This window comes from Giraffa tippelskirchi, chromosome 4 (genome assembly GCF_054371585.1).
Source record: "Giraffa tippelskirchi isolate mGirTip1 chromosome 4, T2T-mGirTip1v1.2.pri, whole genome shotgun sequence".
Taxonomy (NCBI): domain Eukaryota; kingdom Metazoa; phylum Chordata; class Mammalia; order Artiodactyla; family Giraffidae; genus Giraffa; species Giraffa tippelskirchi.
In genome coordinates, this window is record NC_137278.1 from 7,538,243 (window position 1) to 7,552,609 (window position 14,367).

A 14,367-nucleotide genomic window follows, 5' to 3' on the forward strand; every position below is an offset into this window, starting at 1 on the left:
GTCAGTGGCATTTAGTGTATTCACAATGTTGTATGACCACTACCCCCCTCTAGTTTCAAAATATTTCTATTACCCCGGAAAAGCACCCTGTGTCTAGTGAATAATCACTCCACATTCCCCTCTCCATACCCTGTTATCTACTAATTTGCTTTCTGACATCACGGATTTGTCTATTCTGGACATATTCTGTGAAAGCAATCGTATAATAGGTGACCTTTTGTGTTTGACTTCTTAGAATGCTTTTGAGGTTTATCCTAGTTGTACAATGTATCAATGTGTCTGTTGTTCCTTCTTACGGCTAAACAGTATTCCATTGTATAAATATACCCCAATTTACCATTCATCTGTTGAAGGACATTTGAATTGTTTCCACTTTTTGGCTATTATGAATAATGCTGCTATCAACATTCATGTACAAGTTTCTGTGTGGACATATGTTTTGTTTTGTTTTTCCCGTATAAACCTAGGAGTGGTGTTTCTAGGTCATAATCTAATTCTATGTTTGGACTTCATAAAAATGTAAAACTTTTGTGCATCAAAGGACACTATCAAGAATGTGATCAAAGTCATTGATTAATTTTGAGTTAATTTTTGTAGATGGAGTGAGATAGAGGTTCAACTTCACTCTTTTGCAAGGGGCTATTCAGTTGTCCTAGCACTATTTGTTGAAGAAATTATTTTACCCTCATTGAATGGTCTTGACACTTTGTCAAAAGTCATCTGAGCATAGATGTTTGAGTTTGTTTCTGGGTTCTCAATTCTGGTCCATTGGTCTGTATGTCTATCCAATGCCAGTGCCACACTGTTTTGATTGCTGTAGCTTTGTAGTATGTTTTGAAATCAACATGCATTTTTCATGTAATCTGAATATCTTTTCATGTCAGAATGCTAGGGGTGGTCTCATTCCTTTTAGTGGCTGCATAACATTCCATTGTATGGATAAATCATAACAAATTGAACCAGCCTCCAACTGATGGACATTGAATTGTCTTGTTTTTTCTCACACACAATACTGCAATAATCATCCAGGTTTATGTATATGTATGAACATCCCTGTAAGATAAACATCTAGACGATGGAGCGTTAAGTCAAAGAATAATACAAGTCACTAATATTAAGTCGCCCTCCAGAAGTTATACCAATGACTTTTAGTGCATCATACTATTGCCTTGGTGGATCTTAATCTTATTATTCTCTGCCTGAGACACAGAAAATAGTGTTTCATTTTAGTTTGCATTTTGTCAATTATAACAAGGTTCAGCATCTCTTCAAGTTTACTGGATGTTTTCTTTTTGTGTGTGAATTTATATCGTTTGCCCATTTTTTTTTTTCCTATTGAGATGTTGGTCTTTTGTTATTGATTTATAAGAATCTTTTGCATATTAAGGCTCACACTCTATTAGAATGGTCTGGTTACTCAATTGTCTCCCTCATTCTGTGTGCACACCTTGAAGGAAAGGAAGGTATCCTATTCCCCCTTGTGTGCCTGGTGGCTAGCCTAGGGCATAGCACATAATGGAAGTTCAATAAATACTTGCTGAATTGATAAAAGGTGTGCACTTAAGTTCCTGCACCAGACGTTGATAGTAAAAAGATGAACAAAGAAGAGTCCTGGTTCTATCGGAGCTCACAGTCTGGTTGGAGAGATAAATATTCATTCTCTCACTCAATGGAAGTTTATTGAGCATCTTCCTCTGGGACACATGCATAATAATGTCCCAGGCAGCTGCTAGGATGAGAAAAATGCCAGGATTGTGACTCAGGTGATCTGGTCCCCCTGGAATCTGGGCTGGTTGGTGCCCCTCCGTGCTCATCACTGTCCACATCCATAAAATGTAAGCAACTAGATCAAATTCTCTCATTTCCCATTGAGCATCTCTCAGTCTGTGCTTCATCAATTCTTTCTGGAAATAGTGAGTCAGTAGCCCAAGGGGCCGTGGTGTCACTGCTCAGCCTCCTCTTGCTCCACAGTGGCAGTGAGTACAGGCTTTGAAGTCTGTGTCCTGAGTTCACATTCCAGCTCCGCTACCTGCTAGCTGTGGCCTTGGGTCTGTTACTTCACCTCTTGATGGCACCTTTCTCATGGGATTAAAAGTGATGGACCCTGCAAAGTGCTGGTCAGGCAGCCTGGCACAGAGAAAGTGTGCTGTAAACAAAAGGCTATGGTCATTACCCTTAGGCCAGTCTTCAGGGCTGTAGAGGAGTTGTCCAGGGAAGACTTGCTTCCTGGAAGATGAAGGATGAGGCACAAGGGGACTTGGAGGTGAGTGTGGCCTGGGAAAGGCTGCCCCAGAGCCTTCCTGGTGTCTCTGAATGAGGCGATGGTGAGAGCTCCCAGGTGTTTGTGAATGAGGCCCTGTGGAGATACCTAGGTCATCCCAGTCAGTGGGAGAACTCTGGTCTGGGAGGCCAGCAGTCGCACCTCGGGGTGGGCCTGGACCAGCACGCTCCCCACCGACGGTCTCCTCTATGAAGTGGGGTCACACTCCCCTCTGAGACACAAAGTTGTCCTCTGTCCTAATGTATCGTATGACTTAATGTCTAGGGCCAGCTCGCCAGAAGTCTAGACAGGCTGGCTCTGCATACCCACTGCTGGTGGCCTCAGGAACCAAGCACTCATTTCCCCACAGGGCAATGCCTTGCAGGGATTCCCAGGTGGCTCAGTGGTCAAGAACCCGCCTACCAATGCAGGAGATGCAAGAGACCTGGGTTCGATCCCTGGGTCAGGAAGATCCCCTGGAGGAGGAAATGGCAACCCACTCCAATATTCTCGCCGGGAAAATTCCATGGACAGAGGAGCCTTGTGGGTTTCAGTTCAGGGGTTGCAAAGAGTTGGACATGCAACATGCAAGCAGCATGTAACGCCTTGATACCTGGCAGTGTTGCTGGTGAGGGCAGCCTGCGTGGCCGCCTGTGCCCTTCCTGCCCTCGGCTCAGACCCCCAGTGGCTTTCCCTCCCCTTCAAGTTTCTGGAAACTGCCCACATGACACCCATGGACTCACGAGTACAGAGACATGTGCAAGTACTCAAGGGCAAACACTCTTATTTGCACAAGTAGTCACAACCACACACAGACTTACCCACGTTCAAGGTCACTTTAAAACTTTCAGGGACCCTATTCACTTCTACTTCATGGGCCCCTTTCTCCATTAGAAAAAAACAAAGGAGAACTCCTTGGTGGTCCAGCGGTTCAGACTCCGTGCTCTCACTGCTAAGAGCCCTGGTTCAATCCCTGGTCAGGGAACTAAGATCCCGCAAGCCACACAGCTTGGCCAAAATATATATATATACTTTATAACTATGTTGGTATAAAGAACAAATATCATCCAGGCTAGATTCATTATTATATCATATTCCCTTGTGCGTGCATGCTAAGTCGCCTCAGTCGTGTCCGACTCTTTGCAACCCCATGGACTGTAGTCCCCCAGGCTCCTCTGTCTATGGGATTCTCCAGGCAAGAATACTGGAGTGGGCTGCCATGCCCTCCTCCAGGGGATCTTCCGATCCAGGGACTGAACGCGTGTCTCATGTCTCCTGCATTGGCAGGTGGGTTCTTTACCACTAGCACCACTTGTGTTCTTATTTTAAAATAAATTAAAATGAAAACATTTTCATAGGCCTTCCAAACTATTGCAGGCCCTCAGCACTAAGCCTCCTGAGATCTGGGATCTGATGAAGTCAGTCCTGCTGACATAGGTCATATTGTATGAATTCCATGAGTATTCATAAAGTGCCCACTCTATTATTAACATTTGTCATTTATAGTCACCTTCTATGTGCCAGGCATTCAGTGAAGGGCTTTCCATGAACTACCTTATTTTTATTTATTTTACGGATAGGGAAACTGAGATTGAGAGAGGTAAAGTGACTTGCCCTGAGTCACACAGCCAAGGTGTGCATGACTCCAAAGCCTGTGTCCTAACCTTCTCCCCCGGTGTCTGCTTGGTGCCCAATCCCAGGTGGGCATCAAAGGTTTGGCAGGACAGACCTGCCCCACAAAGGGTGCAGTATGATACTCACTCCTGTGCCCACAGACTCACCCGGACACACACACCAGTCGCTGCCCTGGCAGTCAGTCCCCTGCAGTGGAAGCCTGACCCTGGTTTCCAGCCCCAGCCCCAAGGTAGCATGAGTGGTTAAGTGTGTCCTCATTCTGCGCAGGTTCTCACCCCCTCCACGGAGCCAGGCGGCCCAGGCCACCCCCAGCCCCGAGGTACCACCTTTCCTGAGAGCTGGCAGTGAGAGTGAAGGGCCAAGACTGGCAGAGGAGAGGAAAGGGACACAAACTGGGATCTTATCCTGTGGGCATCCCGTGATGCGAACCCTCCCCTGACCTGCTGGAGCCCCATTTGCGCGTTTGCTGTTTTTCAGTCACTCAGTTGTGTCCCACTCTTTGCGACCCCATGGACTGCAGTATCCTGTCCTTCAGTATCTCCCGGAGATGGCTCAGATCCATGTCCATTGAATCGGTGATGCCATCCAACCATCTCGTCCTCTGTTGCCCCCTTCTCCTCCTGCCTTCAATCTTTCCCAGCATCAGGGTCTTTTCCAGGGAGTCAGTTCTTCGCATCAGGTGGCCAAAGTATTGGAGGTTCAGCATCAGTCCTTCCAGTGAATATTCAGGGTTGATTTCCTTTAGGATTGACTGGTTTTTGTTGTTATATTATCATTTTTACAAATTTCCTTGCCTTTTTTTTGTTTTGTTTTTAAATTTTATTTATTTTTGGCTGCACCAGGTCTTTCCTGGCGTACCCAGGCTTTCTCTAGCTGCGGCAAGTGGGGGTTACCCGTTGTAGGGCTTTTCACCGGTGGCTTCTTGTTGCAGAGCACTGGCTTTAGGCACAGGCTTCAGTAGTTGTGGCACACGAGTTTTTTTACTCCGAGGCATGTGAAATCTTCCCAGATAAGGGATCGAACCCGTGTCCCCTGTATTGGCAGCTGGATTCTAATCTACTCAGCCACCCGGGAAGTCCCTTCCTTGCCTGTTGGGGTGGGGGGTGTTGTTGAGGATAGCACTTGCTTTCCAGGGCTGTTGAAAGGGTCTGATGACATCAGTATCGTCCTTATTGCAGTGCCTGGTGCCAAGTGAGCAAATTAGAACTGATCATATTAATATTATTTCTACCTCTGTGATCAGGTGAGATGATGCAGGTGTGATCTGGGGCAGGGGAGGTGTAGCCACCTTAGGCGAAAGGCTAGAATTGATAGACATAAAGGGATGTGGGCAACCATGTCAGAGAGAGGAACAGCCTACCAGGCACCCGCAGATTTTGAACCAAGTGGGCAGGAGGTAGCTGAGGAGGGGGGTTCCCTAGGATTAAGTCCATCTGGGGGAGTCAGCAGGGTTTCAGGCACAGGACGGGAGCAGCTACCCCTGCACTCGGCCTGTCTAAGGGGACCACCCATCCCCGTTCGCTCAGGATGGTGCTAGTTTTAGCACTGGAAGTCCTGTGTCCTGAGAAACCCTTCAATCCCAGGCAAGCGCGGTGGTTGGTCCCCTCAGAACAGCCACGGTTGTGTCCTCCAAGGCCAGCACTGGGTGCCCACCAGGCTGTGCGCCTGCCATCCTCTGCTGAGGGACTTTGAAGCAGGCCGGCACTTTCCCCCAGACACACAGTGGAATGTCCCTCCTCAGATAATAATCGCACTGCCCTTTGTTGCTCCAAGCTCTCCTTCTTAGCCGCAGGGCGTAAGTCAGAGGGTGAACTCTGACTGACTTCCAGCTCCCGGAATCTCCCAGCTCGCCCCCATGGGCCTTTACACCACCGGGCACCGTTTCCCTTCCTCTGGGACTGGGCTTGAAGGCCGCGTCCTCCAAAGAGCCCGCCAGAACTCCTGCCCGCAGGGGCCGAGCCCCCAGCGCCCTCTAGTGTCCAGTTGTATTCGTTTCCTGGGCGTCTGTACCAAAGTACCCCACACCAGGTGGTTTTCAATAAAGAGAAATTTTTTCTCTCACCGTTCTGGAGGCTGGAAGTCCAAAATCAAGGTGTTATTGGGGCCATGCTTTCTCTGTCGGCTCCAAAGGAGAATCTGGTCCATGCTTTTCTCTTAGCTCCTGTGCTGTCAGGAGGCCTCGGTGTTCCTTGGCTTGTAGACATATTAATCTCTGCCTCACCCACTCCAGTGTTCTTGCCTGGAGAATCCCAGTGACGGGGGAGCCTGGTGGGCTGCCGCCTATGGGGTCGCCCAGAGTAGGACACGACTGAAGCGACTTAGCAGCAGCAGCAGCAGCTGCCTTCACATGACCTTTCTCCTGTGTGTCAGTGTTCTTTTCTCCTCTTCTTACAAGGAAACAATGGTCCACTCTCATCCAGTGAGAACTCGTCTTAAATTTTTTGAATATTTATTTATTTACTATTATTACTATTTTTTAGAGAAGGGAATGGCAACCCACTCCAGTATTCTTGCCTGGAGAATCCCATGGACAGAGGAGCCCAGTGGGCTACAGTTCATGGGGTCACAAAGAGTCGGACACAACTGAAGTGACTTAGCATTCATGCGTTACTATTTTTGGCTGGGCCAGTGTTAGTTGCAGCACGCGGGACCTTTAGTTGCCACATGTGGGATCTAGTTCCCTGACCAGGGATCAAACCTGGGCTGCTTGCAGCCCAGAATCTTAGCCACTGGACCACCAGGGAAGTCCTTTGTCTTAAATGGGTTACACCTTCAAAGATCCTGTTTCCAAATAAGTCCACATTCACAGGCTGTTGTTTAGTCACTCAGTCATGTCCAACTTTCTGCGACCCCATGGACTGTAAACCACCAGGCTCCTCTGTCCATGGGATTCTCCAGGCAAGAATACAGGAGTGGGTTGCCATGCCTTCCTCCAGGGGATCTTCCCGACCCAGGGATTGAACCTGCATCTCCAACATGTCTCCTGCATTGCAGGCAGATTCTTTACCCCTGAGCCACTGGGGAAATATTCACAGGTTACCAGAGGTTAGGACTTGGACATATCCTTTTGGAGGACACAATTCGAGCCATAACACACACCTTCGCATTGGTCAGGAAATACTTGCTGGATAATGGTGGAGACAGTGTTTGTGGGCATCTCTTGCCAGGTCTGGTCCACGCTGTGGTCTCAGCGCATTGCCAGGACCTGGCCAGAAAACGTGCTCCAGAGAAGCTGATGACTGAGTGAGGACCAGAGGAGGAAGTGCCCCACCTTGGGACAGATGACTAGTCTTCTGGGCTCTGAGATGCTTTGAAAGACCTTGGAGAAACAGGCTGGATTGGGAGCAGAGTTTAGAAGGGACTAGGCTAGGGAGTTGCCTAGTTTCAGTTCAGTTCAGTCGCTCAGTAATGTCCGACTCTTGCGACTCTTTGTGACCCCATGAATCGCAGCATGCCAGGCCTCCCTGTCCATCACCAACTCCCGGAATTTACCCAAACTCATGTCCATCAAGTAGGTGATGACATCCAGCCATCTCATCCTCTGTCGTCCCCTTCTCCTCCTGCCCCCAATCCTTCCCAGCATTAGAGTCTTTTCAAATGAGTCAGCTCTTCGCATTAGGTATCCAAAGTATTGGAGTTTCAGCTTCAACATCAGTCCTTCCAATGAACACCCAGGACTGATCTCCTTTAGGATGGACTGGTTGGATCTCCTTGCAGTCCAAGGGACTCTCAAGAGTCTTCTCCAACACCGCAGTTCAAAAGCATCAATTCTTCAGTGCTCAGCTTTCTTTATAGTCCAACTCTCACATCCATACATGACCACTGGAAAAACCAGAGCCTTGACTAGATGCACCTTTGTTGGCAAAGTAATGTCTCTGCTTTTTAATATGCTGTTTAGGTTGGTCATAACTTTCCTTCCAAGGAGTAAGCGTCTTTTAATTTCATGGCTGCAGTCACCATCTGCAGTGATTTTGGAGCTCAAAAAAATAAAGTCTGACACTGTTTCCACTGTTTCCCCATCTATTTGCCATGAAGTGATGGGACCAGAGGCCATGATCTTAGTTTTCTGAATGTTGAGCTTTAAGCCAACTTTTTCACCCTCCTCTTTCCCTTTCAACAAGAGGCTCTTTCTTTCTTCTTCACTTTCTGCCATAAGGGTGGTGTCATCTGCATATCTGAGGTTATTGATATTTCTCCCGGCAATCTTGATTCCAGCTTGTACTTCCTCCAGCCCAGTGTTTCTCATGATGTACTCTGCATGTAAGTTAAATAAGCAGGGTGACAATATACAGCCTTGACGTACTCCTTTTCCTATTTGGAACCAGTTTGTTGTTCTATGTCCAGTTCTAACTGTTGCTTCGTGACCTGCATACAGGTTTCTCAAGAGGCAGGTCAGGTGGTCTATTATTCCCATCTCTTGAAGAATTTTCTACAGTTTATTGTGATCCACACAGTCAAAGGCTTTGGCATAGTCAATAAAGCAGAAATAGATGTTTTTCTGGAACTCTCTTGCTTTTTCGATGATCCAACAGATGTTGGCAATTTGATCTCTGGATCCCCTGCCTTTTCTAAAACCAGCTTGAACATCTGGAAGTTCACAGTTCACATATTGTTGAAGCCTGGCTTGGAGAATTTTGAGCATTACTTTACTAGCGTGTGAGATGAGTGCAATTGTGCGGTAGTTCGAGCATTCTTTGGCATTACCTTTCTTTGGGATTGGAATGAAAACTGATCTTTTCCAGTTCTGTGGCCACTGCTGAGTTTTCCAGATTTGCTGGCATATTGAGTGCAGCATCATCTTTCAGGATTTGAAGTAGCTCAACTGGAATTCCATCACCTCCACTAGCTTTGTTCGTAGTGATGCTTCCTAAGGCCCAGTTGACTTCTCATTCCAGGATATCTGGCTTTAGGTGAGTGATCACACCATCGTGATTATCTGGGTCGTGAAGATCTTTTTTGTACAGTTCTTCTATGTATTCTTGCCACCTCTTCTTAATATCTTGTGCTTCTATTAGGTCCATACCTTTTCTGTCCTTTGTCAAGCCCATCTTTGCATGAGATGTTCCCTTGGTATCTCTAATTTTCTCGAAGACATCTCTAGTCTTTCCCATCCTGTTGTTTTCCTCTATTTCTTTGCATTGATTGCTGAGGAAGGCTTTCTTATCTCTCCTTGCTATTCTTTGGAGCTCTGCATTCAGATGGGAATATCTTTCCTTTTCTCCTTTGCTTTTCGCTTCTCTTCTTTTCACAGTTATTTGTAAGGCTTCCTCAGCCTAGTTTAGGCCAGACTTATTTCTTTTCTTTCTTTCCCTCTTTCTCTCTTTCGTCTGTGCTGGATCTTAGTTACAGCACATGGGAAAAGATCCGCGTGGCATGTGGGATCCTAGGTCCCTGACCAGGGATCAAACCCGGGCCCCCTGCATTGGGAGCGGGGAGTCTTAGCCACCGGACCACCAGGAACATCCCATAGGCCAGATTTATTTCTTATAAGCAAGGGCCAACAACTATCCACTTCCTAGAATCTTCTAGCGTGGGCAAGCCTGAACATTTGCATCCATTACTGGGTTATAAATTACTTTCCTTTTATTTCTCCTCTATAGTAAAGTTCGGAGAAGGCAATGGCACCCCACTCCAGTACTCTTGCCTGGAAAATCCCATGGACAGAGAGGCCTGGTAGGCTGCGGTCCATGGGGTTGCTGGGAGTCGGACACGACTGCGCGACTTCACTTTCCCTTTTCCCTTTCATGCACTGCAGAAGGAAATGGCAACCCACTCCAGTATTCTTACCTGGAGAATCCCAGGGACGGCGGAGCCTGGTGGGCTGCCGTCTATGGGGTGGCACAGAGTCGGACACGACTGAAGCGACTTAGCAGTAGCAGTAGCATAGTAAAGTTAGAGGGTTGCGCTGGTAGTTATGACATGTTGTGAACAGGTAGAGTATATTGGACTTCCAGTTTCCAGTCCTGTGTGTAAGGAGCTTGGAAGTCATCACACTGGCCTTGTGAATAAAAAGCTAAGGGAAGGAAAAAATCAACACCTTTTCTTAGATTCATCAGAGAAGTGAGGCTGCAACGCAGACCACCGCCTCCGGTTTGTGTATGTGTCATCTGAGGCTGCTTGCCCAAAGCCGCAGCAGACTTGAGAAGCTGCAACAAAGACTGTCTGCCCCGCAAAGCTTAAAATCTTTGCTCTGACCCAAGGCAGAAAATGTTTGCTGGTGCTGATCTAAGATAAGGAGAGTGAAAACAGGGGAACAGTTAACAGACAGGAATGGTGAGTGCGGCTGGGAGAGAGCAAGCGAGAGGAACAGTGATAGGAAACGAACTGGGGGCCTCATCTCTGATCTAATACGGCCTCGTAGTCTATGGTAGAAACTTTGGGTTTTATTCTTACTGTGAGGACTTTTAAAAGAAAGAAAGAAAAGTGAAGTCGCTCAGTCATGTCGGACTCTTTGTGACCCCATGGACTGTAGCCTACCAGGTTCCTCCATCCATGGGACTTTCCAGGCAAGAATACTGGAGTGGATTGCCATTTCCTTTTCCGGGAGATCTTCCTGACCCAGGGACTGAACCCGGGTCTCCCACATTGTAGGCAGATGCTTTACCATCTGAGCCACCAGGGAAGTCCGGGTCTTAGTTACGGCATAAGGGATCTAGTTCCCTGACCAGGGATGGAACCCTGGTCCCCTGCATTGGGAGTGTGAAGTCTTAGCCACTGGACCACCAGGGAAATCCCAATGTACAAGTTTTTGTGTGGACATATTTTTGTTTTTCATTTATCTTGGATATATACCTAGGAATGGAATTGCTAGGTCATATGATAACTCTATGTTTAACATTTTGAGAAACTTCTAGACTGTTTTCCACATCCGCTGCAGCATTTTACATTCCCAGAAGCAATATACAAGGCTTCCAATTTCACATCATTCTTGAAACACTTGTAATTATCTGTCTTGTTATAGCCATTCCAGTGGGTGTGAAGTTGTGTCTTAGTGTGGCATTTACCTAATGACTAATGATGCTGAGGATCTTTTCATGTGCTTGCTAGCAATTTATACCTCTTTGGAGAGATTCAGGTTTATGATTTGCAAATACTTTCTCCCGTACTGTGGGTTTTTTCATTTTCTTGATGGTATCTTTTGAGACACAAAAGTTTTTAATTTTGATGAAGTCTAAATCCATTTTTTCTTTCATTGCTTGTGTTGTTATATATAAAAGCTGCTATATATGGTGTTATATATAAAAAACCATCTTCTAATGCATGGTCAAAAACTTTACTCCTGTTTTCTTCAAGGAGTATTATAGTTTTAACCCTGACTTTTAGGTCTATGATCCGCTTTGAGTTAATTTTTTTTATAAGGTAGGAGTCCAGTTTCATTCTTCTGCATGAGGATATCTAGTTGTTTCAACACCAATTTGTTGAAAAGGTTGTTCTGTCTTCATTGAATTTACTTTTCTTTTTTTGCTCAGGGGTCGCATAGAACTAGTTAGCATGCCAGAGTCTCCTTCATTATCGGAATTAACCAGACAAGTCACTTTACCCACTAAGAATGGCCACGCACCACCACCCACAGAATCGAGAAAGAGCTATCAGTCTGTCAGTCCTGTCCCTCATTGAATTTTCTTGCCACCCTTGTCAAACAGCAGTTGATCAAATAGCAGTTTACTTCTGGGCTCTCAATTCTATTCCTTTGTTTTATATGTCTATCCTTATGCCAGTACCACACTGTTTTTTGGTTCCTTTAGCTTTTTAGTAAGTTTTGAAATTGTGAAGGGTGTCCTTCAATGATTTTCTTCTTTCTTAAGCATTCACTTTTTAATTTATGTTTGTTGAATCTTTTTTTTTTTTTCTTGGCAGTGCTGCAAGGCTTGTGGGTTCTTAGTTCCCTGACCAGGGATGGAACCTGGGCCCTGGCAGTGAAAGCACCGAGTCCTAACCACTGGATTGCCAGGGAATTCCTGAGTCTCTTTAAAGGCACAATCTGCTGTAGATTTGGTTTTAGCACAGGAATAATCTGCTGGTGGTATGTGTGTCTCCAGAGTCAGGACGTGATGATGTAGGCTTGGCTCTGTCTGTGATGTGGGAAGCCATCCACAGTCTTCACCTGGATCATTTTTAATTAGAGGTGATTTACATTTTGAAAGGGTCACTGTGGTTGCTGGGGTGGGGAGTGGTCCCAGGATTTCAAGGACTGAAGGATAGTCATGCGACAAAACACTTGTTGCCCCGCATGGCACAGAGCGACCACTCGATAAATACCAGCCCTTATTGTTCTTGTTATTAGAGCTGCGTAGGGGGGACCAAGTCCTGGGCCCAGAGCCATTTTTCTGGCCAGGGTGTTCTCCCTTCTCCTCTGCCCTTGGAGGGGACGTCGCCCTTGGAGGCTCTGGAGGCATGTTCAGGAATGCGATGGCCATCTATTTGCACCTGGTGGGGCCCCTCCGGGGAAAGAAGTCTGGAGCTTCGCTCACCCGGTGTTTGCACCAGACTGTAAGTGCTCTCGCCCCTTGTGCTCTGCTGCTCGCACGACCTGGGGCTCCTGGGATCTGGCTTGGTCCTCGCTTCAAAGCTGTGTGTGAGCCTCCTCTTTCAGGAAGCCTTCTCTGACTGCAGCCTGGGTGTGTGCCCCTCCCTTGCCCCTGCTTCTGATCTAGCTTATAGCTCTGCATCCTTGGTGCTGCAGCCTTTCCATCAACCCCTAGCCTAGCCCGGTGTTTGGTACACAGTAGGTGCTTCATAAGTGTTGGCTGAATAAATACATTATGCATAAGCTCAAGAACAGGCAGTGGTTCCTCCCTTATCCAAGTAGTGTGAGATGTACGCAAAGGTCACTCCATTGAGCACCCCGAGTTTCTGGGGTCCCCCCTTTTTTTATCTCCTCCCTGAACTCATTCAGCTCGGTTCATCTTTGTTCTCTCTCTGTGCCCCTGTACCCTTCTACTCCTTCACCCATCTCAACCCTCCTCAGACTCCCTCACTCCGACCTCTACTCACCTCTCCACCCCTACCCGGACTCATCTTTGCTTTATTTCCTTAATGTGATGCATACCCAATTCAAAAGCAAGTCCTTATATCATTGAACCCATAATGACATCAATATTAAGATACATTGTTATTTTATGGACTAGTAAGGGAGGAGGAAATTGCTTATTAAATTCATTCTATAGGTTCTAAGATACATCTGAAAGTGCAGTGTGAAAAAATACGCATATCAGAATCAAATATGATATGATCTCCATACAAAAACACTTGGCAACATAGAAAAGCACACCCATAATTCAATTACCTACAATTCCACCACTCAGAGGGAACCTTTGCTAACATGTTACTATGTTTCCTTCTAAACTTTTTTCCATTCACATATGATCATAAAAAATTTATATATACAAGCATACACAAGGGTATTTTTTTAAACATAATCATCCCATACATGCTATTTTGTAGCCTGTTTTATTGATATCAGTACAGCACATTTATAAACATTCCTCTAAAATGTAATTTTCTCCCATATTTTTAATCATAAAAATTAAAATTTATTTTAGAAAATGTGGAAAAAAGAAAATTATTAAGGAGGAGAAGAAAAAATGTCTGTTAACTAACCAAAGATAATCACTGCTGTCTAACATTTTGGTGATCACACGATTTTCCCTGGCAGAGATTATGCTCTCATTTTTTACTATTTCCACACGTGCTGAGTGCCAGCCCGGGCGAGAGGTGTCAGGGCCTGGTGAAAGCACAGGGCCGCCAGTGTTAGCAAAGCACTCACTAGGTGCTCCACGCTGGGCTCTCTCTGAACCATTTACATCACCAGGGCTCCCAGGCGATGGAAAAGCCTGACCCGTGTACAGACGGTCCCCACACCCTTCTCCAGGCCCAGGGCCAGGTGCTGGGAGCCCTGCTGTTGCTGTAGTCCTGACCCAGAGCCCTGTGCAGCTCCTCTTCTGACCTTGGGCAAGTCCCCAAATCTCTTTGAGCCTCAGTGCCCTCATCTCTAGATGAGGATTATCCTGGCCCCTCCGAGAGGCATGTCGTGAGAACTAGGACTGTGAAGAACAGTGAGAGCCCACAGCTGGTGGCTCCACCACCTGCCAGCCCTCTGAGACTCCAACCCACAGGGACCAGGCGGCTCCGAGGGACCACGAAGCCCATGCCCCTAGTACACTGATGGGGAGACTGAGGCTGGGAGGAGTTAACGCACTTGTGCAATATCATCCAGCCACGACAGACTGAGGACCTGTGTCTGATGGTCCCCGGGCCAGGCCAGTGTCTACACACCTGTGGGTGAGGGGGAAGCTGGCCTGGAAGGAACCCAGGGAAGGGGAGGGGTGGTCCCCCTGAGCCCCTGAAAGACTGCGCAAGTGGCCCCTTGGCCTGAGTCCGAACATGACCTCATCTCAAACAGGCCTGAGTCTATCTGTCGTGTGACCTTGAACACAGCCGTCTCCCACTCCTCCCTGCATTTTCTCATCTAT

The 14,367-nt window shown here is 46.8% G+C and overlaps 1 protein-coding gene across 10 annotated transcripts in view; it reads left to right on the top strand.

The window, feature by feature from the left end:
• Nucleotides 1-14,367, top strand: part of KYAT1 (kynurenine aminotransferase 1) — a 37,049-nt gene that overhangs the window by 11,731 nt on the left and 10,951 nt on the right. For 2 of the 10 annotated variants that reach the window (XM_081586855.1, XM_081586858.1), the window contains exon 2: nt 12,180-12,385. The exons of 6 other annotated variants lie outside the window; for them this stretch is intronic. In XM_081586855.1, the coding sequence (XP_081442981.1) occupies nt 12,290-12,385 (96 nt within the window). In that variant the 5' untranslated portion in view covers nt 12,180-12,289. Of the gene's footprint in view, nt 1-11,752; nt 12,021-12,179; nt 12,386-14,367 lie in introns of those variants that run through there. 2 more of the 10 variants (XM_081586856.1, XM_081586863.1) reach the window with 2 other exon arrangements.